At 45.4% G+C, this 26836-nt stretch overlaps 1 protein-coding gene across 1 annotated transcript in view; it reads left to right on the top strand.

Annotated features, from left to right (window-relative positions):
- Window positions 1–26836, top strand: part of LOC126184934 (regucalcin-like) — a 151634-nt gene that overhangs the window by 65782 nt on the left and 59016 nt on the right. The window contains exon 3 of the mRNA XM_049927608.1: window positions 2257–2460. Coding sequence (XP_049783565.1) covers window positions 2257–2460 — 204 coding nt within the window. The remainder of the gene's footprint in view (window positions 1–2256; window positions 2461–26836) is intronic.

Genomic DNA, 26836 nt, shown 5'->3' with positions numbered 1-26836 from the left:
CTTATGCTCCATCTCTAATGGCCTCCTTGTCGATGGGACGTTAAACACTAATCTCCTTCTCCACCAAAACGACATTGGTTTTCGATATAGTCTTCACCGAACACCGTATTGTATGCAGTACTCCTTGAAAATGGTTGTCTCCATAAACTAACCGTGGAGTAAATATAATAAAGAAGGTACAGAACAGACAAAATGTAATAGTGGTTGAATCTTCTCATAATTGTAAAGGGGTCTGCAGAATGTGAATGTAGATACAGTAAGTGCTTTAGAGATTCGTGTGCATTGAGGAATCTCGTAACACAACAACTTAACAGTTCTGTTGGATTTTTTTATGCTATTCGATGTCTAATTGAGTTACGAATGATGATATGAAATTTGTTACAGTCTGGGTATGTCAACCACTGAATATTGTTTAATTGTACGCAACTACTTGTGCTGTATCTTCCACATTCCTCTGTATGAAATCCACCTAAGGCAGCTTTATACATCATAGTTACCTAAGGGTAAAGTCTGTACATATTACGCAGTAAGAGACCTAAAAAAAAGCTCTAACGAAGCTCTAAGGAAATGAGTTGTATATACTGATGTAGTTTCATCATCACCTCAGATCATGACCTACCAACTTCATAGCTTACTGCTTGCGAATTTTTTTCCCTTCAAAAAAATGAATATACACTCCTGGAAATTGAAATAAGAACACCGTGAATTCATTGTCCCAGGAAGGGGAAACTTTATTGACACATTCCTGGGGTCAGATACATCACATGATCACACTGACAGAACCACAGGCACATAGACACAGGCAACAGAGCATGCACAATGTCGGCACTAGTACAGTGTATATCCACCTTTCGCAGCAATGCAGGCTGCTATTCTCCCATGGAGACGATCGTAGAGATGCTGGATGTAGTCCTGTGGAACGGCTTGCCATGCCATTTCCACCTGGCGCCTCAGTTGGACCAGCGTGCGTGCTGGACCTGCAGACCGCGTGAGACGACGCTTCATCCAGTCCCAAACATGCTCAATGGGGGACAGATCCGGAGATCTTGCTGGCCAGGGTAGTTGACTTACACCTTCTAGAGCACGTTGGGTGGCACGGGATACATGCGGACGTGCATTGTCCTGTTGGAACAGCAAGTTCCCTTGCCGGTCTAGGAATGGTAGAACGATGGGTTCGATGACGGTTTGGATGTACCGTGCACTATTCAGTGTCCCCTCGACGATCACCAGTGGTGTACGGCCAGTGTAGGAGATCGCTCCCCACACCATGATGCCGGGTGTTGGCCCTGTGTGCCTCGGTCGTATGCAGTCCTGATTGTGGCGCTCACCTGCACGGCGCCAAACATGCATACGACCATCATTGGCACCAAGGCAGAAGCGACTCTCATCGCTGAAGACGACACGTCTCCATTCGTCCCTCCATTCACGCCTGTCGCGGCACCACTGGAGGCGGGCTGCACGATGTTGGGGCGTGAGCGGAAGACGGCCTAACGGTGTGCGGGACCGTAGCCCAGCTTCATGGAGACGGTTGCAAATGGTCCTCGCCGATACCCCAGGAGCAACGGTGTCCCTAATTTGCTGGGAAGTGGCGGTGCCATCCCCTACGGCACTGTGTAGGATCCTACGGTCTTGGCGTGCATCCGTGCGTCGCTGCGGTCCGGTCCCAGGTCGACGGGCACGTGCACCTTCCGCCGACCACTGGCGACAACATCGATGTACTGTGGAGACCTCACGCCCCACGTGTTGAGCAATTCGGCGGTACGTCCACCCGGCCTCCCGCATGCCCATTATACGCCCTCGCTCAAAGTCCGTCAACTGCACATACGGTTCACGTCCACGCTGTCGCGGCATGCTACCAGTGTTAAAGACTGCGATGGAGCTCCGTATGCCACGGCAAACTGGCTGACACTGACGGCGGCGGTGCACAAATGCTGCGCAGCTAGCGCCATTCGACGGCCAACACCGCGGTTCCTGGTGTGTCCGCTGTGCCGTGCGTGTGATCATTGCTTGTACAGCCCTCTCGCAGTGTCCGGAGCAAGTATGGTGGGTCTGACACACCGGTGTAAATGTGTTCTTTTTTCCATTTCCAGGAGTGTATTTACTACCTGTATAAAAATGGAAACGTAAGTGAACGTTGTTGAAAACTATGTACAGACTCCAGATAAGGTGAATTACTTGTGTACAGATAGCTTAGATAAAAGCCATGCTGATTCTGTATGCCAGTTGTCGTAACAAAGATGCATCATTTTCTTGCAGCGACGAACGTGACACTGGTGGTCCCAGTGAAGAACACCAACAATCAGTTTGTGGTGGGCATCGGGCGCAATCTGTCGCTACTGACGTGGGACGGTCAGGATGGCACGTACTCCAGTCTGGAAACCATCGTCAGTGTTGAGAGCGACAAGCCAGACAATCGCTTCAACGACGGCAAAGCGGACAGCACTGGTCGCCTGCTTGCCGGTAAGTTCAGCTCCTCACCTGCTTGCCTGTTGTAGTACAGAGTTGCTGCACAAACACAGGACACTTATTTAAGAGGATGTCACTTTACTGGAGTTTTACAGGTGTCTCTGGAATCACGCCATACGCTGGTTGCGGTGTAGTAAGAGGCCATGTCAGTTACTTTATATTCCCAGTAAATGCTAGACCATGCTCTGTTCTTAATTTTATCGGCATTTTAACTCACATCGTTTCACACAGATAGGACGAAGGGTGGTGTCAATGCCACAGAAGTACGTAGTATTCAGCTAAGCGCTATAATAAGACAGGCTTAAGATTTCGAACATCGCTGTTCTTCAGCAACTCTGCTGTACCTATTAACAAATATTACAACATTTGTGTGTAGAACAGATACGGTATCATTATGATAAACGAAATTGCAGGAAATATTTACAATTAATTTTAGTGAAGCATATTTCCGTAGATCACATATTATCTGTATCCGATGTGGGAGTAGTTGACTCTGTCTAGTGCATGTTGGTGTCATCCCTTAATCATCGTGTGCCGGCCAGAGTGGCCGAGCGATTCTGGGCGCTACAGTCGGGAACCGCGCGACCGCTACGGACGCAGGTTCGAATCCTGCCTAGGGCATGGATGTGTGTGATGTCCTTAGGTTAGTTAGGTTTAAGTAGTTCTAAGTTCTAGGGGACTGATGACCTCAGAAGTTAAGTCCCATAGTGCTCAGAGCCATTTGAACCATTTTGAACCTTAATCATTTTTTAAATTCCCGATTTAAAGTAGTAGCTCTCTACTGCAGAAATTTATCTTAAAACTTTTTAAAATACTTCACATTTGACAATGGGTGCAACAACGCGTGGTGTGCCACTTTAAAGACTTGTATGTATATGACATTCAAATACACTCCTGGAAATTGAAATAAGAACACCGTGAATTCATTGTCCCAGGAAGGGGAAACTTTATTGACACATTCCTGGGGTCAGATACATCACATGATCACACTGACAGAACCACAGGCACATAGACACAGGCAACAGAGCATGCACAATGTCGGCACTAGTACAGTGTATATCCACCTTTTGCAGCAATGCAGGCTGCTATTCTCCCATGGAGACGATCGTAGAGATGCTGGATGTAGTCCTGTGGAACGGCTTGCCATGCCATTTCCACCTGGCGCCTCAGTTGGACCAGCGTTCGTGCTGGACGTGCAGACCGCGTGAGACGACGCTTCATCCAGTCCCAAACATGCTCAATGGGGGACAGATCCGGAGATCTTGCTGGCCAGAGTAGTTGACTTACACCTTCTAGAGCACGTTGGGTGGCACGGGATACATGCGGACGTGCATTGTCCTGTTGGAACAGCAAGTTCCCTTGCCGGTCTAGGAATGGTAGAACGATGGGTTCGATGACGGTTTGGATGTACCGTGCACTATTCAGTGTCCCCTCGACGATCACCAGTGGTGTACGGCCAGTGTAGGAGATCGCTCCCCACACCATGATGCCGGGTGTTGGCCCTGTGTGCCTCGGTCGTATGCAGTCCTGATTGTGGCGCCCACCTGCACGGCGCCAAACACGCATACGACCATCATTGGCACCAAGGCAGAAGCGACTCTCATCGCTGAAGACGACACGTCTCCATTCGTCCCTCCATTCACGCCTGTCGCGGCACCACTGGAGGCGGGCTGCACGATGTTGGGGCGTGAGCGGAAGACGGCCTAACGGTGTGCGGGACCGTAGCCCAGCTTCATGGAGACGGTTGCGAATGGTCCTCGCCGATACCCCAGGAGCAACAGTGTCCTTATTTGCTGGGAAGTGGCGGTGCGGTCTCCTACGGCACTGCGTAGGATCCTACGGTCTTGGCGTGCATCCGTGCGTCGCTGCGGTCCAGTCCCAGGTCGACGGGCACGTGCACCTTCCGCCGACCACTGGCGACCACATCGATGTACTGTGGAGACCTCACGCCCCACGTGTTGAGCAATTCGGCGGTACGTCCACCCGTCCTCCCGCATGCCCACTATACGCCCTCGCTCAAAGTCCGTCAACTGCACATACGGTTCACGTCCACGCTGTCGCGGCATGCTACCAGTGTTAAAGACTGCGATGGAGCTCCGTATGCCACGGCAAACTGGCTGACACTGACGGCGGCGGTGCACAAATGCTGCGCAGCTAGCGCCATTCGACAGCCAACACCGCGGTTCCTGGTGTGTCCGCTGTGCCGTGCGTGTGATCATTGCTTGTACAGCCCTCTCGCAGTGTCCGGAGCAAGTATGGTGGGTCTGACACACCGGTGTCAATGTGTTCTTTTTTCCATTTCCAGGAGTGTATAAAACGTTGCATCGGATCCTACACAGCGTAGGTATGGAATGTACACAGCTACTGATATGCGCTGACTGCGTGACTTGTCTTACGACGCCACTGACAGTTGGCACTCCTGTGCACCCTGTATACATGTAGCTGGAATGAGTAGCGTGCGTGACTTCACACATATTAATTACTAGAATTAACATATTAACTAGAAAGTTGAAAGGGAAGAGGGGAGGGGGTAAAAATGTGGTATTAATGTCCCATGGCTTATAAAGAGCCCTCAGGCTGGGGTAAACATAGCAAACTCTTTACAGTATCACAAAAAAACACGAAAAGCCATTTTGCGTGAGTACGCTGCTGTAACAAGCATCAGTGTCAAAGCAAAAACGCTTCAAGGAAATATTATCAGTGTATAAGAGGCCCAATACTTGTGTATTAAGTTAACCCATGACATGGAGGAACACTGTAAAAGGACACACTGTGACGGTGAAACTGCAAATATTGAATGACAAATGCAAGTTGTGGACAGATGAGCGGTGCAGAGGGGAAGGGGGAGCGTAGATCATCAGTTGTGAAGCATCATGCTCAAAGGGAGGGGTCTTACTGATAAGCATGTTTCGTCATGCATAGTTAAGCGGATGTCCAATCTTTTAGTAATGAACCACTTTAGACCCATACTATCCCTCTGTTATTTTGAATCTGTGTTATTCTGCCTATAAGAGATCCCCACGGTTGAAGGACGCCTCGCCGGTGAACAAATAATACGCAGCTTAAACGGCTGCGTGGCGCAACGCTGCAAAACCCACTGCCCGAACTCCATATGCGAAGCATAATCATGGGCCGTCAGCGCCTGTGGCTTTTGAAAATAGAATGGATGCTATCCCTCCACATGCATTACCCTCCCATACTATGAGGTTCCCTTGCAATGCATGTGTCACAGCGTGAATGCTTGTGAATGGGTCGTCTCTGATACATCCTCTTTAAATCGAAGCGTGCGTACACTTCGCACGCGACCTCCGCTGTTTTGACGGCTTCTGAAACCACCTGTTTCACCCAAACTCTAATGAATAGCTGCAAACGTAGAATGGCATGGCTGACGCGTATTTGGTTATCTTTGCCCGTAGAAATGGTTCAAATGGCTCTGAGCACTATGGGTCGTAACATCTGATGTCATCAGTCCCCTAGAACTTAGAACTACTTAAACCTAACTAACCTAAGGACATCACACACATCCATTCCCGAGGCAGGATTCGAACCTGCGACCGTAGCGGTCGCGCAGTTCCAGACTGAAGCACCTAGAACCGCTCGGCCACCTCGGCCGGCTTTCCCGTAGACGCGTGAAGCCATTTCCTCTTGCCTCACGATAAACGAGATGCAGATCGCTCTGCTCGGACCAGATGAAGTTCTCCAAGATTCGGCACAACAGCACGCGACAAACTACGAATAAGCACCGAGTTTGTGTCGTGTATGTTTGTTTCCCCCTTTGCCGCTACTGCTGTTAGATGTCTCTACAGTGTTGTTGTGACAGGCATGAACGCGTTTGGCGCCATCTAACGCCAAGAATGATTTCAGTCCTATTGCGAGACCTCCCGCCTACAGTTCCTCAGCATAACAAGTCACATTTGCTGCTGTATGTGTGGCCTAGCGGCAGGCGCCAGCGCCAATAACTTCGACGCTCTGTAGCTTCGTTCGATGACGTTTCTGGACACAGATTCCTATCCTCAATTTGTTCCTCAAGATTCCCCGTAAAACATCTCGAAGTTTGTCAGTATGGTTTCGTAACAACCTGTGTATGGCTAACTAACAATTGTTGACGAGGAAGATCTATCACCTGCAATGTATCCTGTAACAAAGACACAGAAGTACCATTGTGAACCATTGTGTCGTTCATTCGTGACAACTATTACTTCAGCACAGCCGTCTTCTACGACTCAAGAAATATTCTATATAAATTAAGGAAAGCTACATCCACTTTTGAAATAAGTCTTTCAGAATACCTCTTCCTGTAGAAAAAATATAAACAGTTGTTCATTTTGGTTGTTTTTCTTTTGCTATGAAACGTTTCTCAGTTGATGTTTCAAAAACTATTCTGTCAAAATGGATGCTTTATGGCACACGTCGTAGCTTCAGGGTGAACCGATTACTTTATCATTATTAATAATAGTTATAATGATGTATCCAGATTAATTGACCAATCATACATATCTGTAAGATTTTGAAACGTAAAACATTCTTGCTTGATGCTTTAAATTTGCTGCATATGCAATATAGCTGACACTTCGAAATTATTTTTAAACTTGGAAGGGAAGCCGCATCTCCCTACTTACTAGTAAATCGACTTACCAACAGGAAGTACATCACACTCAATGAAACCATTCCTGTTATTTTGTGTCACAGGTCTCACACAAATATGATTTATAGGACTACATACAGTAACAATGAAAGTTTCAATTACATTGAAAGTCACCTCGTGTTTAGAAGTCAATGTCAAACAGATATGGTGTCTTATTTACCCACGTGCAAAACATTTTATTTTTGCAGTGCAGTTTTTCATCAATAGAAACCTCGTCGTATAAAAATTAAATGCATTATTAAATGGCCTGCAGTTTTCTCGAGATTATTGTTCTCTCAATATTTCTCTTGATTATTAAGAGAAAATTGTCTGCCGGTGTCCCTGAAATGTTGCGACAGACTTCGAGATGTTGTAGAGGGTATCGTCAGGAAGAAATCGAGGGTAGAAACCCGTCTCCGGAAACTAAGTCAAACGATGCTACAGAGCGCCTTAAGTTATAGGCACCTATGCCTACCACTGGGCCACCCCTTAGGCGGCGAACGTGACTTTGTACGCTGAAGTATTGTAGGCGGAACATCTCGTAATGTTATTCGTTATTCAGTGATCACGACTGATTGCCACGATCGCCAGTGGAGAAGACGGTGCTAGATGCTGCGTATATAGGCTTTGTCCCCTATGAATGCGACGCTCTGTTGCCTTGATGGATGACTGTTTCGGACACGGGTTCCCATTGGCAGTTACTTTTTCTCCTGTATACCGAAAACAGTGGAATTTTAGAGGTTTCTAGGGGAAAAATAAACGCGGATGGAAATCCGAGTACGAAACCGTTATCCATCGAGGCAACAGAGTATCGCATTCATAGGAGACAAGACCTTTCGACACGGCAGCTAGTTACATCTTCTCCACTGGCGATCATGCCAGTCAGTCGCCATCACATAATACTAAGCAACGCTGCTAGACGTTCCGCTTATGGAGACCTACAGTTTAGCGTAGCATCTGAACTAGGGTGCTATCTCGCATGCTTCACGCAAACATAAACGTGGCTCTGAGCAGTATCGATCTTAACATCTGAGGTCATCAGTCCCCTAGAACTTAGAACTACTTAAACCTAACTAACCTAAGGACATCACACACATCCATGCCCGAGGCAGGATTCGAAACTGCGACCGTAGCGGTCGCGCGGTTCCAGCCTGAAGCGCCTAGAACTGCTCGGACACACCGGCCGGCTACATAAACGTGTCAGAAGGTATGGCACACTACGCGTCAGAAAATAAAAAAAATGGCCACAGAGGGGCCCTATACTCCTGCACCTTTTTATACAAACTGTTGCTCATAAAAACACTATGAAGGCGCCATGCCATGAACTACAAACTGGCATGATTTGCTTCGATAGGCAAAGGATTAGCATTTCAGCGTACCTACATGAAGTAATTAGGAGTGACGTTATCTACATACTGTATACACTGAGGTGTGAGCAGTCATGGGATACCACCTAACATCGTGTCGCACCTCCTTTGCCCGGAATAGTGCAGCAACTCGACGTGGCATGCACTCAACAAGTCGTTGGAAGTCTCCTGCAGAAATATTGAGCCATGCTGCCCCTGTAGCCGTCCATCGTTGCGGAAGTATTACCGGTGCGGTATTTTGTGCACGAACTGACCTCTTGATTATATCCCACAAACGATCGATGGAATACATGTCGGGCGATCTGAGTCGCTAAATCATTCGCTCGAACTGTCCAGAATGTTCTTCAAACCAATCGTGAACAATTGTGGCCCGGTGACATGGCGCATTGTCATCCATAAAAATTTCATCGTTGTTTGGGAACATGAAGTCCATGAATGGCTGCAAATGGTCTCCAAGTAGTCGAACATAACCATTTACAATCATTGATCGTTTCGTTTGGACCAGAATACCCAGTCCATTCCATGTAAACACAACCCACACCATTAGGGTGCCACCACCAGCTTGCACAGTGCCTTGTTGACAACTTGGGTCCATGGATTCGTGGGGTCTGCTCCACACTCGAAACCTACCTTCAGTTCCTGCCAAGTGTAATCGGACTCATCTGACCAGACCACGGTTTTTCAGTTGTCGAAGGTCCAACTGATATGGTCACGAGCCCAAAACAGACGTTGCAGATGATGTCGTGCTGTTAGCAAAGACACTCGCGTCTGTCGTCTGCTGCCGTAGCCCAGTGACGCCAAATTTCGACGCACTGCCCTAACGGATACTTTCTTCGTACGTCCCACATAGTTTTCTGCTGTTATTTCAAGCATTTTTGCTTTTATGTCAGACCTGATAACTCTACGCAAACGGCGCTGCTCTCTATCGTTAAGTGAACGCCGTCAGCCACTGCACTGTCCGTGGTGAGAGTTAATGCCTGAAACTCTTGACACCATGGATCTAGGAATATTGAATTTCCTAACGATTTCCGAAATGGAATGTCCTATGCGTCTTGCTCCAACTATCATTCCGCGTTCAAAGTCTGTTAATTCCCATCGTGCGGCCATAATCATGTCGGAAACCTTTTCACATGAATCACCAGGGTAAAAAATGAGAACTCCACAAATGCACCGTTCTTTTATCACTTCTTTACGCGATATTACCGCCATCTGTATATGCGCATATCGCTATCCCATGACTGTTGTCACATCATTGTATAAGGAAAGATTATACGGCGACTTTCTCATTGAGAAATCGCGTTTAAAACAGGTCATTCGCTAGTGTTAGGCCTCGTGTCAGAGGAGAAACGTCTACCAGCCCGTCTCGGAATTTGAAAGCAACAAGATCGCGGCTATCGAGAGTGCGCTTTATTGTTCCTCAATATTGCTGCTCGTGTTGGTCGAGGTCCCACGACTGGCACTGGAATATGAAATCTATAGGTTCAGGAGGGCCATACATACATAACACCATGCAGGATCTCAATGTCCCCACACGACTAGCCTCGGAGAGGACAGATACACTCCTGGAAATTGAAATAAGAACACCGTGAATTCATTGTCCCAGGAAGGGGAAACTTTATTGACACATTCCTGGGGTCAGATACATCACATGATCATACTGACAGAACCCCAGGCACATAGACACAGGCAACAGAGCATGCACAATGTCGGCACTAGTACAGTGTATATCTACCTTTCGCAGCAATGCAGGCTGCTATTCTCCCATGGAGACGATTGTAGAGATGCTGGATGTAGTCCTGTGGAACGGCTTGCCATGCCATTTCCACCTGGCGCCTCAGTTGGACCAGCGTTCGTGCTGGACGTGCAGACCGCGTGGGACGACGCTTCATCCAGTCTCAAACATGCTCAATGGGGGACAGATCCGGAGATCTTGCTGGCCAGGGTAGTTGCCTTAAACCTTCTAGAGCACGTTGGGTGGGACGGGATACATGCGGACGTGCATTGTCCTGTTGGAACAGCAAGTTCCCTTGCCGATCTAGGAATGGTAGAACGATGGGTTCGATGACGGTTTGGATGTACCGTGCACTATTCAGTGTCCCCTCGACGATCACCAGTGGTGTACGGCCAGTGTAGGAGATCGCTCCCCACATCATGATGCCGGGTGTTGGCCCTGTGTGCCTCAGTCGTATGCAGTCCTGATTGTGGTGCTCACCTGCACGGCGCCAAACACGCATACGACCATCATTGGCACCAAGGCAGAAGCGACTCTCATCGCTGAAGACGACACGTCTCCATTCGTCCCTCCATTCACGCCTGTCGCGACACCACTGGAGGCGGGCTGCACGATGTTGGGGCGTGAGCGGAAGACGGCCTAACGGTGTGCGGGACCGTAGCCCAGCTTCATGGAGACGGTTGCGAATGGTCCTCGCCGATACCCCAGGAGCAACAGTGTCCCTAATTTGCTGGGAAGTGGCGGTGCGGTCCCCTACGGCACTGCGTAGGATCCTACGGTCTTGGCGTGCATCCGTGCGTCGCTGCGGTCCGGTCCCAGGTCGACGGGCACGTGCACCTTCCGCCGACCACTGGCGACAACATCGATGTACTGTGGAGACCTCACGCCCCACGTGTTGAGCAATTCGGCGGTACGTCCACCCGGCCTCCCGCATGCCCATTATACGCCCTCGCTCAAAGTCCGTCAACTGCACATACGGTTCACGTCCACGCTGTCGCGGCATGCTACCAGTGTTAAAGACTGCGATGGAGCTCCGTATGCCACGGCAAACTGGCTGACACTGACGGCGGCGGTGCACAAATGCTGCGCAGCTAGCGCCATTCGACGGCCAACACCGCGGTTCCTGGTGTGTCCGCTGTGCCGTGCGTGTGATCATTGCTTGTACAGCCCTCTCGCAGTGTCCGGAGCAAGTATGGTGGGTCTGACACACCGGTGTCAATGTGTTCGTTTTTCCATTTCCAGGAGTGTATAATGTTCACAGGGGACGTGCGAGATAATACAGGCATTCTTTACCTTGAGTCAGGAAATGAACTTGTTTCCATCAAAACAGCCAACCACACGGACAGTACGACGACGTCTGAGGCACTACAGGCTGTCAGTACCGCGACCATTGTTACGGCTTCTTTCGACGCCGCAGCGGAGACACGAGTACCAAAAACGTTCCACCGAACGACAAATTTCACACACAAGTGCCACCACAGTGGTTTTTCATGAAGAATTCTGGCTCCTGAGTACAGCATCTCTGTGGAGGCATCCGTGTGTGGAGGCTCCAAGGACGACGAATGTTGCCAGACGGCATCCGTCATCGTCATACAGGCCCAGCACCTTGCATGATGCGTGGGTTTTCATTTGGAACACAACAGTATCTGACGAATTCTGGAATGGAATGACATACCCGTCTCTGGCATCAAAGCTCACTTCTAATCTATGACCGGCCGGGTTGGAGCCATTGCTACTGCCAGAGGTGGCAGATCTACGTACTAAATTCCGCACACTGTATACTCACAAAACACAAAAAATTAAATTATATGTTCTTCTTATTGTAACGAATAGGTGCAGTAACTAAAAGTTAGTAATTTCCATCTTCCCTGGCGTTGCAGTGTTAAAGTCCAGCAAAGTAGATTCAAGAAGTTGATGAGAGGACGTCTTGACTTCTGCGTCATATCATCGTCGGGGAAAGACAAGCTCGGCTTGGGCAACTGTGAGAGAGGGAAGCGGATGACTTTTTTCCGAAGGGACAATATCGGAAATCGCCTGAAATGATCAAAGAAAACTCTGAAAAATCTAAATTGGGCCCATCGGGTTTTCAAACTTAATTCCGCCAGATTGAGGGTTCAGTGTCTTAAGCCCTGTGCCGATTCGTTCGGTAGGTACAAGAAGCGGTGAACTTGTAACGTGCGCGTGGGGCACACAATACTCATTAAAGCCTGTACTATGGTAAGTTGACGGGCTTCACCTTATGAGAAAGGATTTTCGTATAGATATTGACTGCGTGTACCTGAATGGAGGCAAATCAGACTTACACCCACTCTGTAATAACAATGATACGTCAAGTAAGTCCGGAATGCAACTACACGTCAGGACGGACAAAAAACAACAACATAGAAGATGCTACCAATTTGTTAATAATACGGTCGCCAGCCTAATTAGGCATTAACTGAGTTTCTTCCCTGTACAAGTTGATGTACATTCATGCAAAACAACACGTAGTAACACTGCATAATAAGGTAAATTTTAGAACCAGAAAATCTATTGAACTGATAATTTCACTTTCTGTACTGATATGGATAAACTATAAATATATAACACTACACTATAATGTTTACTACAAAACTTCGTACTGTCTATTGATCTGATTAAAATCGGGCATAGGTTTCCCTAGAAATAGCACTTTCGAATCACACACACAATGTCAATTTTGATAAGGATAAAACACTGATAAATTTTGGTTTTTATATTGACTTTAACTTTTGCTGGTCAAATCAATTTATAACACTTCAGAGCTCAAATGAATAAAAAAAAGAAGAAGGGGGGCCCTGAAACTGTTGTGGTTACTATATTGAAAAAAATGCTTATTGAAATCATTATGCGCTCAAGATTTCCAATATATGAGTTACTACTCTTTTTATCTTATTTCCTGCTTATTTAAATACCTTTATATCTGTCTCAGAATAATTAAACTTCATTACTAAATCAATATTAAAGTTATCTTCCAACTTTGTCAGATCTTCGTTATTCATTGACTGGTTCATTAACAAAACAGTTCTTTAAACACCATTGTTACATAGTTAGGTCTGCAGGTAATTATTATTAACACAAAATTTAATTTTTCATTTCGGGGCACTCGGATTGCACAACATTTGAAAAGGACCCTGTCTAGGTTAGTTGTGAGGATAATTAAATGATATGAACGTTCTAGTAAAATTTACGTTGTTATTGAACAGTATGGAACAAAATTAACACAGGTCCATACGAATACAGTACTAAAAGTTTCAACCTATTCGTATCGATGCGGCGGTTGGCGGGCGGCGAGATGGCGAGGCACAGAGCACACATACAACCACAGCAATGGCTCTTGACGTATCGGCACTTTATTTCTTCATAGCGTCGCAATACTTTTCCATTTAGTGCCTATGGAGTTTTGCCATGCTGTATAGGCGTTGGAACGGCATTCCCGAGGCTCAATGAAACTACGTCTTCCAAGAGAGCCTCCTCGCTCCAGAACGTGTTGCTCAGTCCAATGCCCAACTCCAACTACTACTGCTGAGCCCGTTATGCCGCACAGCGCCCGTGCGCATTTTCCCACGCTCGCCTGCCATCCACCTTTTACCGATCCCTTACAGACAGGGTATTCACCCAAGGTTTTGCATTCTACATATCCTAATACATTGCCTACGTATGGACCAGACGCACAATTATAATTTTAACATCTTACAACAGTCTCAACATTTGTTACACTTCAATTCTATTACAATATTACTTGAAATTTGACATAAACATTAATATTCACATTGAAAATTGTTTACAGTTTTCTTAACACAATGGCATGAAACAAGGAAACAAATCAAATCAGAACATCAATTACTCAAGTTTAACGAAAAATCAGATGGAAAAAAATTATTTATATGTACAATAGTACAACGTCGTTGTTGTTACAAACTGGCTGTCATGTGCAGTGTATAGTGATAGGCTTGTAAAGTGCACTAAATTCTTTCGTGAGGTGATATATCCTTTCGCAGCACGGTGAGCCAAGATCAACCCATGACCTCAAGAAGAGACGAAATAAAAATAATAGTTATTGTCCGAACTGTTAGACTTTTGCAGCAGATCCAACGGTCACATGGCTAGTGATAGTGATGCAATGTCCGTTTAACTTAGTAATTCCGCAAGGAGTTGCAAGCTATCAATGAGAATTTAGGAAGAGGGAAACTATGATCATCATATTAGACTAAAGGGGGGGACCTTACTAATAGGTGGAACAACATTCACGAACTTTCGTAAATGACAAGATAAAATAAGTTTATGATGGTTCCTTTCAAAACGTGAGATGATTTGCCTCCAAACTGGTCATGATCTCTAACCTGCATATGCCGGACAGAGGAAAAACATACGGAAGTTAATGAATGTGATGTTTTTGGAGGCACCAAGTACATTTCGTGTGCCCAATGTAGACCCAGGTGGCGTCTTTGGGGTGGTCAGCACTGATAAGCAGAAATGAAAGTAACTGATGGAAATAGATAAAAGCACATGAAATGTATTCGAATTTGCGAATGTGGACAGTCATCCGCTGTACAATGGAATGACTACAATGAAAATTTGTACCGAACCCGAATTTCTCTCTTATCGCGAGCGGTCGCCTTACCATTAGGCTAATCGAGCACGACTCACGGCCAGACCCAAACCTCCATATGTCGTCAGCCATGTGTCTACAACCTGTACTCGTACGTTCATTATGTATATCCGCATACAGTGGAGACATTTTAATTGAAAGTCGGTTGCCCGGTGTCGGCGGTTAAACACGGTATTGCAGTGGCTGCGTTGTTGACAAGTACAACGCTATGTTCCTTCGAACATTGATGCTGTACAGCTCAAATTATCACTATCGTCATTCCATTATACAGCTGATAGTTGTCCATATTCGCAACTGTGAATGCATTTCATGTAAAATGCTCGATAGAGTTCTTGCCCCTGAAAGCCAAAGGTCCCGAGTTGGAGTCCCTGTCCGGCACACAGTTTTAATCTGCCAGGAAGTTTCTAATCGGCTGTAATCTTACCCTCCCACACATCACGATTAAAGTTATCATTCTTTGTACAAATTTTGAAAACTGCGGGATGAGTAAGATTACAAAAGAACAACTTTTTTACTTATCTAGATTATCTTGTTGCTGGCTCAAAATCTGGTTGTGCCTAGGAGTACATTCTTCCTGCTGAAAATTTTGATTTAACGTTGCGGGTTCTTGAAGACAAAGTAGCTGATGAAGAGTTGCCTGTTGCTATGAATATCATTTTATTTTATCCCATTCTTCAAAATCACATCGACTTTATAATTTCCACATTCAAAAAACCAATAATTACATTGTTGGTGACAAATTTATAAAAACGTCTACTTCCATCTGAGGCACGCCCACTACTACTTACATTCTGCAGTACTCACAATTTCCAAAGAGCTTACAAAGCAAAAGAGTTTACAAACTTCCTTGACAGGAGAAGAATCTTTACCGAATGATATCATTATTTCATAAATAAATCCAGAAACAAATTTAATAATTAGCATTTGATTGCGCAATTAATAATATGAATTTTAAGTATTCCAGAAATTTTGCAATTTCAATTATTCTTAAAAGAAGAGTAATTTTAACTGTTAGTACATATCGATTGTAACACATTAATTTCTGTTTTATACACTTTAGCCTGAAATATAATATATCGTATACAAAATCCTATGAATTCTTTTAGTGAAACAGCTGAGATAATTTTAACCTATGCAAGAATCGATAGTATACATGTATCGATTACCTCTATAAAAAAAAGGAATGTTAGAGGTGGATGATTCATTATACAGCGCACACTCCTCTGTAGAGTGAAAATTTCATTCTAAACATTTCTTGTCTTTCATAACGGCTATAGTCACTGCAGTGTCTGTACCTTCGGACATGCAAGCATGTCCGAATGAATGTTGCGTACTCTTTCTGAACAACACGGGCACTGCAGAATTGTAAAGTTTGTTTTATTTAAAAAGCTTCAAGAGTTTTCATATTCGGGGGCATTAATTTTTAGCACGCCCTGATAGATTCAGAAGGTGTCATACTCAACGCCATGCGGGATCTCAGGTACCATATCTGAAGTACCGCGGAATGTCACACGGAGACTGTTTTTGCGGCTTCCCTTAACGCACAGTTTGCCAAACTCTGTGGAACGCTGGTGGTTCGCGGAAAGCGAATAAGTTCTACGCTAAAAAATATTAATGACATGACGTTTTTTCGATGTTTTGACGATGCTAATTAGTCTTTAAAATTTTTATTATGGCTTCCGTGTTATTAATTATGATTTGAAATTGAAGTGATCACTGAATAAGACATGTTTTTTTCATTTTAAAATTTTATTAATCCTCATAGTAAACGAGGTGTTCTATCAAAGTACCTTGATTTTCAGAGTGTTCCGTCAGAGGAAAAGTTTGGGAACCTTTGCCTTAACGGATCAGGAGAGACAAGCTCGCATGCACAGGTGCACACAATTACAACTACGCTAGAAGACAATCATCACGTCGTCTTTTCAGACGAGTCCCGAAATTTCGTAGAGCTTCACGATCGATGTACGTATAAGTCTGTGGAGCATCGCAGGAGAACGATCATTGGCATACTGCATTCGTAATCGTCTCACGAGCGCAGCAGCCCTCCAGTCCTCTGGCTCTCATGATCGGTAACTTGGACAGAAGGCGGTAGATTTCTTCCGTGTCATGGCCGGAGACTGCTGCGTATATTGGAGGACTCTGTGGCGTTATCTTTCAGCAAGATAATAGAAGAGGACATATTGCCAGTGTTTCCCTCACCTATCTCACTACGTGGGGTGTTTGTTGCCCTGACAAGCACTTTCAACACATCTCTCATACATTAAAAACGTCTGGTCATGGCACTGGAACGCAACCACTCGTCAGCCCTACAATTAATGAACTCCGGAATAAAGGGGAAGCAACACCAAATGTTGTATCCATATCTGTAAGCCAAGCTCATTTCGATTCAATACTTAGCTGGGTTAGAGCCTTTTTTCCTTCCAGTGGTGGCATCTTCCTGAATTAAATTCCGCGCCATGCACACCTCCAAAGCGGCCACACTATAGAAGTCCTCCATCACCTCGGTTCCGAGAGTTCTGGAAACTGTGCAGAAAATTGGAATAGAGATCAACGCAGACATCATTTCCGCCCTTTTCATTGCTCACGAAAGCCACACATTGCATGTTGTACCACCATACAGCGAGACCTTCAGAGGTGGTGGTCCACACTGCTGTACACACCGGTACCTCTAATACCGAGTAGCTCGTCCTCATTCATTTATGCATGCCTGTATTCATCGTGGCATACTATCCAAAAGTTCATCAGGGCACTGTTGGCCCAGATTGTCCCACTCCTCAACAACGGCGATTCGGCGTAGATCCCCCAGAGTGGTTTGTGGGTCACGTCGTCCATAAACAGCCATTTTAAATCCATCCCAGGCTTGTTCGATAGGGTTCATGTCTGGTGAACATGCTGGCCATTCTAGTCGAGCAATGTCATTATCCTGAAGGATGTCATTCACAAGATGTGCACGATGAGGGTGCGAATTGTCGTCCATGAAGACGAATGCCTGGCCAATATGCTGCCGATATGGTAGCACAATCGGTCGGAGGATGGCATTCATGTATCGTACAGCCGTTACGGCGCCTTCCATGACCACCAGCGGCGTACGTCGGCCCCACATAATGCCTACCCAAAACAGCAGGGAACCTCCTTGCTGCATTCGCCGGACAGTGTGCCTAAGGCGTTCAGCTTTGCTTTTGCGCAGATAACAGTCAGTGGTTCAAGTGCCCGCCAGGACATCCTGACTGATGTTTTCCGTTATCTCATTAAATCGATTAAGACAAAGGCTGCGATATTTCCTTTGAAATGGCACAATCGAATTCCTTCCCCATTCTTCACAACCCTAGCTTCTGGTTCTATCTAATGTCCTCGTCGTCGGTGGGATGTTTAAACATATCATTCTTTCTTTCTTTCTTCCTCACCATTATTATCTGAATGCAAGTTTCACACAAAATTTAAATGGCCTCAGTTCATCAAATTTGCCAACAATAATCAGTGGACCATAGTGGTGAACCATGAAAACGACGTTCATCAAACCCACATGACAATTTTTTTAAGCACCCCCATATTTCTCATACATACAGCACCACAGCAGTTCAAATGGTAAACGAAATTTCCGCATCCTACCATTTTCCCAGTTCATACAAACGGCCATTATGTGATTATCAATGTACGCATAGGGTAGCCAAGGCTGCGGGTGGATTGCGATTCAGACGAACAAGGAGATGTACGTTTTGAACAGGCTGTAATTCACCTCTGAGGCGTCAGAATTGTCATCCAGTCTGGATCAAAGTTCATTATGACATAACCATACGCTAACCATGTGTGTAGTTCGGTGATTTTTTTCGAATGATTCTACCTTCGTACGTTCGAGGTCTGTATTTGATGTGCACTTTCAACAATCATTTGTAACAAGCATCATGAGAGCCTCTTCACCAATTGAACAACGTAGGTTTGTATCGTTGTTCGAAACCCACATTAAACATGAAGTCCTTTGTTGTGGATTGAGTCATGGGAGAGGCGGGAGTCGCAGCTAATAGATTCTCTGTCACCAGTAAGTTTCCTTATACCAGAAATTTTATTTGATAACGAACCAGACGTAACGTTAAGTCACAGAGCACTTATATCTTATTGTATTTAAACTTGTGATGTTGAACATATTGGTGCTAATCCCGGATGTGAACTCAGATTTCTCCTTTCGTGGGATGTGACCATACATTTCCTGAGTTTAGTTGTGTGCCAAGCTCCTCATGGTCTCCATGAAAGTCACCTATCTGGGTTAGAATCCTGGTCCGACCCAAAAATTTTCAGTATGTTATTTCAAGCTGTAGCACGCACACACCAAACTAAAAGTGTAAAATAGTTATTTGACGTGACTCCGTGTATTCTCAACAACAACGATTGGTGCCAGTTTCGACTCACAGTCATTAGAACTTTTCGTCATATCGTTTCGAGTTCAAACATTCCATCGACTGGTGGAAATTAATTTGTAAGCTAATTTGTCTTCGTGAGTAGTCAATAACGATGATATTTGTGGGTTTGACTCCAAGTCAGGACTATTCGTGACGTTATTTCCACCTCAGTAATACGCAAATCTTGCTGCTGGTGAAACACAACGACGTTTAACGTTTGTTTGTGGCTAGATAACAGTGCCAATAGGTGCTGGATTCGATCCCGGTACGGCAAACTTTATCGTCTGGTCATATCAGCTTCAGCCATCCCGCAACTAGCACAAAATTTCGATGCCTAACATTTGACTGTGCTTAGTTAAAAATCGATTAGATGTTGATTTCGAACCCTCGCCCAGCTCAAAACTTTCATGCGGGGTATTACCTTTATAAAAGTGTGCAGCCTGCGTTATTTGTGGCTGAAACCATATTGAAAATTTTAGTTGATTTTTTAACAGGGACAATAGCTTACAAGCGTGAAATGCTGTGTCGTCTCTAATAACGTAACATTGTGCTCAAGTTAGTTTGTATAGCCACTCGCCCTGTCCTCTCTACGTATTCCTTTCACCTTCTTCGCTTGGTTCTGGATTGCCAAATGAGCTCTTGACAGTCACTTCTATTTTGAGCAAAGTTTATCTAATACACTCCTGGAAATTGAAATAAGAACACCGTGAATTCATTGTCCCAGGAAGGGGAAACTTTATTGACACATTCCTGGGGTCAGATACATCACATGATCGCACTGACAGAACCACAGGCACATAGACACAGGCAACAGAGCATGCACAATGTCGGCACTAGTACAGTGTATATCCACCTTTCGCAGCAATGCAGGCTGCTATTCTCCCATGGAGACGATCGTAGAGATGCTGGATGTAGTCCTGTGGAACGGCTTGCCATGCCATTTCCACCTGGCGCCTCAGTTGGACCAGCGTTCGTGCTGGACGTGCAGACCGCGTGAGACGACGCTTCATCCAGTCCCAAACATGCTCAATGGGGGACAGATCCGGAGATCTTGCTGGCCAGGGTAGTTGACTTACACCTTCTAGAGCACGTTGGGTGGCACGGGATACATGCGGACGTGCATTGTCCTGTTGGAACAGCAAGTTCCCTTGCCGGTCTAGGAATGGTAGAACGATGGGTTCGATGACGGTTTGGATGTACCGTGCACTATTCAGTGTCCCCTCGACGATCACCAGTGGTGTACGGCCAGTGTAGGAGATCGCTCCCCACACCATGATGCCGGGTGTTGGCCCTGTGTGCCTCGGTCGTATGCAGTCCTGATTGTGGCGCTCACCTGCACGGCGCCAAACAAGCATACGACCATCATTGGCACCAAGGCAGAAGCGACTCTCATCGCTGAAGACGACACGTCTCCATTCGTCCCTCCATTCACGCCTGTCGAGACACCACTGGAGGCGGGCTGCACGATGTTGGGGCGTGAGCGGAAGACGGCCTAATGGTGTGCGGGACCGTAGCCCAGCTTCATGGAGACGGTTGCGAATGGTCCTCGCCGATACCCCAGGAGCAACAGTGTCCCTAATTTGCTGGGAAGTGGCGGTGCGGTACCCTACGGCACTGCGTAGGATCCTACGGTCTTGGCGTGCATCCGTGCGTCGCTGCGGTCCGGTCCCAGGTCGACGGGCACGTGCACCTTCCGCCGACCACTGGCGACAACATCGATGTACTGTGGAGACCTCACGCCCCACGTGTTGAGCAATTCGGCGGTACGTCCACCCGGCCTCCCGCATGCCCACTATACGCCCTCGCTCAAAGTCCGTCAACTGCACATACGGTTCACGTCCACGCTGTCGCGGCATGCTACCAGTGTTAAAGACTGCGATGGAGCTCCGTACGCCACGGCAAACTGGCTGACACTGACGGCGGCGGTGCACAAATGCTGCGCAGCTAGCGCCATTCGACGGCCAGCACCGCGGTTCCTGGTGTGTCCGCTGTGCCGTGCGTGTGATCATTGCTTGTACAGCCCTCTCGCAGTGTCCGGAGCAAGTATGGTGGGTCTGACACACCGGTGTCAATGTGTTCTTTTTTCCATTTCCAGGAGTGTATTTTCATTACCGTAGTAATAATTTACGCCTGGACTGATTGTTATGCAAAGCAAAGTTCTCTAGTGGAACTCAACATTTTATTATCTACCTGAGGTAGACGGTAGCATCAATTTCTACTTTCCTTAGCTTTCTGTTGCTCGTAATGAGCTCGAGACAGAGAGTGATGTAGTAAACGATGGTAACACGGACGAAGTTTGTGTCTAATGAGGGATATCCTTGATTTTACAATCGTTGGTTTAATAAAAACTAAAGTAGACCTTACTTTGGAATGAAGTTCTTGAGTTATGGCTAATGAGAAATATATCCATTTTAGATGTTCCGTATCTTATAAACACACCATACAAAAAATTGGTCACCAGGAGATATTATGTTAATACCGTCTAACACCGTTTCTTACCTTCATAATGGTCTCATTTAGGCGTGGAAGAGAACTCACAATTTTTTTCCAGCTGAAGCCACTGATCGATGATTTTCTAGTGGAAAAAAATAGGATGATTTCGCGTCCAAATGCTCGTCAAACCAGGAACGTTTGCTTTCAGTCCTGTGAACAAGGCTGTTGTCATTTTGGAAGACGGGAGTTTCCACAGCACACGCCTTATGGAGATGTAGAAGAAAGGGCAACTCATGGTCACTGGTTCATTTTCACGGTAACTTGAATGAGTAAGCCGGCTCATGGCATGAAAAACAGACCAAAACATTACAGAACAACTGAACTTAACCACACCCACCTCACACTGCGAGTTAAGCGCCCCATTTCGCCATCGGTGAACCTGACGTCTAGCATTATTTGAAAAGAGACAAAACCGTAATTTGGTGGAGCACACTACCCGACCCATCCAGGCGCTGCCCCGAGTCTGTATTGTTTGGGCCACTGAAAACTTGCAGCTTTATTTGTCGTCGTGAGTAATTGACTTTTGCGTGGTACCTTACTACAATTATCTGTTGCATGTATTTCCTTACTCACTGTTCGCTCTGAAACTGTTAGAGAAGGACTTGCATTCATTGACAACAGCAATTCCTGTCGGATTTTAAATCGCTTGTCATTGACAACCCACTAATTGTTCTTATACCCTTTACATGACTGTTTGTAGACCTGTTGGGTCCTCTGCTTTGGTATACCAACAAATCAAGCATCTTTATTCAGCGCGATACATGCTTTCTGGCTTTCTGTCACTTCTTCAAGTCGATCCATCTTTCTGCGCCGGTTCCATACAGTCGACTGGCATAAACTCACCATTTCGCTGCCATGTCTTATTTCAACAGTGTGTTGTCACACGGCTGCCAGTTACTAGTTCTACACCATCTACTTTATTCCATAGCGACCACTGAGGTCTTTTAAGGTACTACTAATTCTTTTTCCGATGAACGTATTTTCTTTCTTCTCATTTCTGCATGTTGGCAATTCCTTTTTTGGTACTAATACACTGATGAGCCAAAACACTATGACCACCTGCTTAAAAGCATGTTGGGCCACCTTTGGAAGCAAATACAACAGCGATTCCACGTGGCATGGATTCGAAAAGTCCTTCGTAGGTTTCTGGAGGTATGTGTCATTAGATGTCTACGCGCGGATTGCATGCGTAGATTGCACGCCGGTGGTTTGGGGCTCAGATCAAGGGAATTCGGTGGACAAGACATCAACATGAGTTCATTATCTTGTTCCTCAAACCACTATAGTATGATTCTAGCATTTTTACGTCGACAGTTATCCTGCTGGAAGATGCCATCCACTTGGGAGAAGACATCAAGCAAGAAGTGATATAAGTGGGCCGCAATAATGTTCACACACTCAACAGCTATCTAGTGCCTCCCGTTATTGCTCAGATCCCATGGAGCCCATATGAACGTTCCTGAAAGAGTCAATAATGCCTCCACCGGCCTGTGTCCCTGGCGCAGTGCGTGTTTCGAGCAGTCATTAGCCTAGATAACGGCCTACCCGGCCACGACCGTCGATCTAGTGTGACATGAAACGTGATTCACCCGTCCAAGCGACACGATTTCATTGCTCCACGGTTCAGTCTCGATGATCCAGTGCCCACTGCAATCATAATTCACGATGTCCCTGGGTCAACATGGGAACACGATGTGATCGCTGCTGTAGAGCTCCATTTTTAACAATGTGCACTGAACGGTGTGCTCTGAAGCATTTGTGCCTGAATGATCATTTTACTCCGTCGGCTGATTTGCCGCAGATCGTCATCTGCCCAGCTATATAGAGCAGGAAACTCTGAGCTCCGTTCATCGTCTTTCAGCGCATAGATGCTCACGACAGTAGCCCGTGAACAGCCGACCAAATTCGCCGTTTCTGAATTGCTCGTTCCCAGGCGCTAGGCCATAATAATCTGTCCTTTGTCAACGTGCCTTATGTCAGATGATTTTTCCGATTTTCGACCCATAAAGTCGTTAGAATTATTCCCCACTTATGTCTGGTCCGCTTACATACTTTCCTTACAGGGTCACGTCCTCGCAGCGCCACCAGGTAGCATTAAATCTTGCGGTGGGCAGTGGTTATAATGTTTTGGCTCATCAGTTACATCACACGTTAAAAGCTATTTGGTTGCTGCGCAAAGAAATATTCCCAATACATACCTGTCGTGTTGTTGACTGCTGTGTTTTTGTTTTGCACTAATGTTTTTTTTTTTTCGCTGTCTAAACGGCCACTACATGTGGAAACTTCCAAATATTTGAACTTACTTAACGACTGACTATAAATTTTATGGAAAATTGTGTTTCCATCCTTGACGAAAAGCTCAACGTAGATAAATATTAGCCGGCCGCGGTGGTCTAGCGGTTCTGGCGCTGCAGTCCGGAACCGCGGGACTGCTACGGTCGCAGGTTCGAATCCTGCCTCGGGCATGGGTGTGTGTGATGTCCTTAGGTTAGTTAGGTTTAAGTAGTTCTAAGTTCTAGGGGACTTATGACCTAAGATGTTGAGTCCAATAGTGCTCAGAGCCAGATAAATATTAGCACTGAGACTGCGGCCTGCTTACAGCAGCTGCTAGTGAAACGGAAAGGCAAAACTATGGTTTCGTAGCTGCGAGAATTTCCATCAACGTGCTGCCTGAAACGCGTGCGAGACCGCACTCCACACTCACAGAATGCAAACATACCAGACCGTTTTCCTACGGTGCAAACGAAACAGTGCCGCCACGAAGCCAAAAAACAAAATTGCAACATTATGATGTACTTGTACTCGGAAAACATAAACTGGAGAGATCACGGATATGCCAACTACACGACGTTTCGGTACGAAAACAGCAGCGGGACATCCGTCTTCTTGCCTTCCAGCTTCTGTATCAAGTGCTGACAATGAAAAGGCCCTACATCCTGCGACAGTAATCTCACTATCGCAGACTTCGCTACCTACAATGACTGAAACATGGTTTCTGTTTTATGGTATATAGTATTATTTTCGTTCCTTCTGCTGCAATATACTTCGTTCAAATTACAGAATCTGTATTTTTGTCCCATTCCCTGTCTTCCGAAACATTAAAAATTGTATGTGTATACGTTGGATTACTGTGGAAGGAAAGAACCCAATACAATCCAATAAGATCAACACTATCTACAAAAGATAGAACACAGCAATAAGTCGTCCTTTCTTGCAGGTTTTATTCGGCAAATCTAGATTTCGGCTAGTGCCTAGCCATTATCAAGGCACTATTTCATAGGAACAATGCACTTCAGTCTCCTGACGTTCGTGCGCCTGTCACAGTTCTTTCAGAGGTATGGGGCGGGACGCACTGAAACGCACGGTGCATTTGATTAAATATACCGTATATTTACATGAAAGAAAGACGAAGTTGGGTGAAGACATACCAGTTTTTTAGTTTCTTTGAGGTGTATTCTTTGACATATTTCATTATTTGTGTTTTCTTATTTAACTATAAAGAGATTTGATGATTACCATTCGAGATTGGTCACTATCTCATTTAGAACACCGATCGCCCCGGAACAGAAACTTATTGTTACTTTCATAACAGCTTTTAGTATTGCAAATTGCAGTACCTAAACGCAGTTTACGATAATGATAGTACATTACCTGTTATTTGGTAGTCATTTATCTATAATTGAAAGTGTCTGACAGTTGATCCCCAGTTGTTAAGATCGTGTATTTTAACCACTCTGTGAGTGTTACCTATTGAAACTACCAATGAAGTAGTATCACAAAACTCAGCTTCATATCTAATCTGCCTTTAACATTATCATTACTAAGATGGACGTAACGCTGACACCCACACCACATTGATACAAGTTTACATGCCTACGTTCACCACATATGATGAACAGATTGGAACAGTGTACGGTAAAAGAGATTAGTCACATAGTTAAGCGAGACAAACATTTCAAATGTGATGAGAGAATGGAATTCGATAGCAGGTATAGGAAGAGAAAATAGTAAGAAAACGTAGGCTTGGGGGAAGGGATGAAACGGGAAGCCATCTGATAGAGTTTTGCACGGAGCACCATTTAATCATCGCCAATACCTTGCTTAAGAATCATGAAAGAAGAATGCATTTTTGGAACAGAGTTTTCGAACCCAGATTTTGAATAGTAAGACATTTTCCGGTGCAGATGCAGACCGACGATAATTTATTGGTTATGAACTTCAGTTTACAACAAAAGAGATAGTCAACGGTAGCAAATGAAGAAGATGGAATCTGAATAAGTTAAGACCCAGAGTTTTTTGATAATCTTAAAAGGACTATGAGGCAAAGACTGGCTGAAACAGAGGACGCAATCCACTACAATACGAATGGATATTTTTGAGAGAAGAAGTGGTGAAGGCAGCAGAGAATGCAAATGGGAAAAAGGTACAGCAGACAATAGGGAAAAATATAAAAATGTGTGTGAAATCTTATGGGACTTAACTGCTAAGGTCATCAGTCCCTAAGCCTACACACTACTTAACCTAAATTATCCTAAGGGCAAACACACACAACCATTCCCGAGGGAGGACTGGAACCTCCGCCGGGAAAATATAAAAATGCGGCAAGTAAAGTAGGGAAGAGAGACGCCTAAAAATGACATCGACAGAGAGTCCAAAATTGCAACTGCAATTTTGCAATTGGAAAACATAGATGCGTAAATTAAATAAGAAAAAGTGGAAACAAAACTTTGCTCAAAATAGAAGTGACTGTCAAGAGCTCATTTGGCAAGCCAGAACCAAGCGAAGAAGGTGAAAGGAATACGTAGAGAGGACAGGGCGAGGGGCTATACAAACTAACTTGAGCACAATGTTACATTACTGTGAAATGTCTGAACACGCGAGGTAGTATTGATCCATATAACATAGTAGACAGACTGAAGAAAGGCAAACCATTGTTTATAGCATTTGCATATTTAGCGAAAGGTTTTGACCATCTTAACTGGAAGATATTCTTTGAAGTTCTGGATGTATCAGCGATAAAACACAGGAACACAAGATTGTCTACAACTTCTACAGAAACCAAACTGCAGTTGAAACAATTCAACGACTTGAAAGCGAAGCAGTAATTGAGAAGGCTGAAGTAGAGAGGAT

This window comes from Schistocerca cancellata, chromosome 4, assembly GCF_023864275.1.
Source record: "Schistocerca cancellata isolate TAMUIC-IGC-003103 chromosome 4, iqSchCanc2.1, whole genome shotgun sequence".
Lineage (NCBI taxonomy): Eukaryota > Metazoa > Arthropoda > Insecta > Orthoptera > Acrididae > Schistocerca > Schistocerca cancellata.
This window is presented reverse-complemented; position numbering and strand designations above follow the sequence as displayed.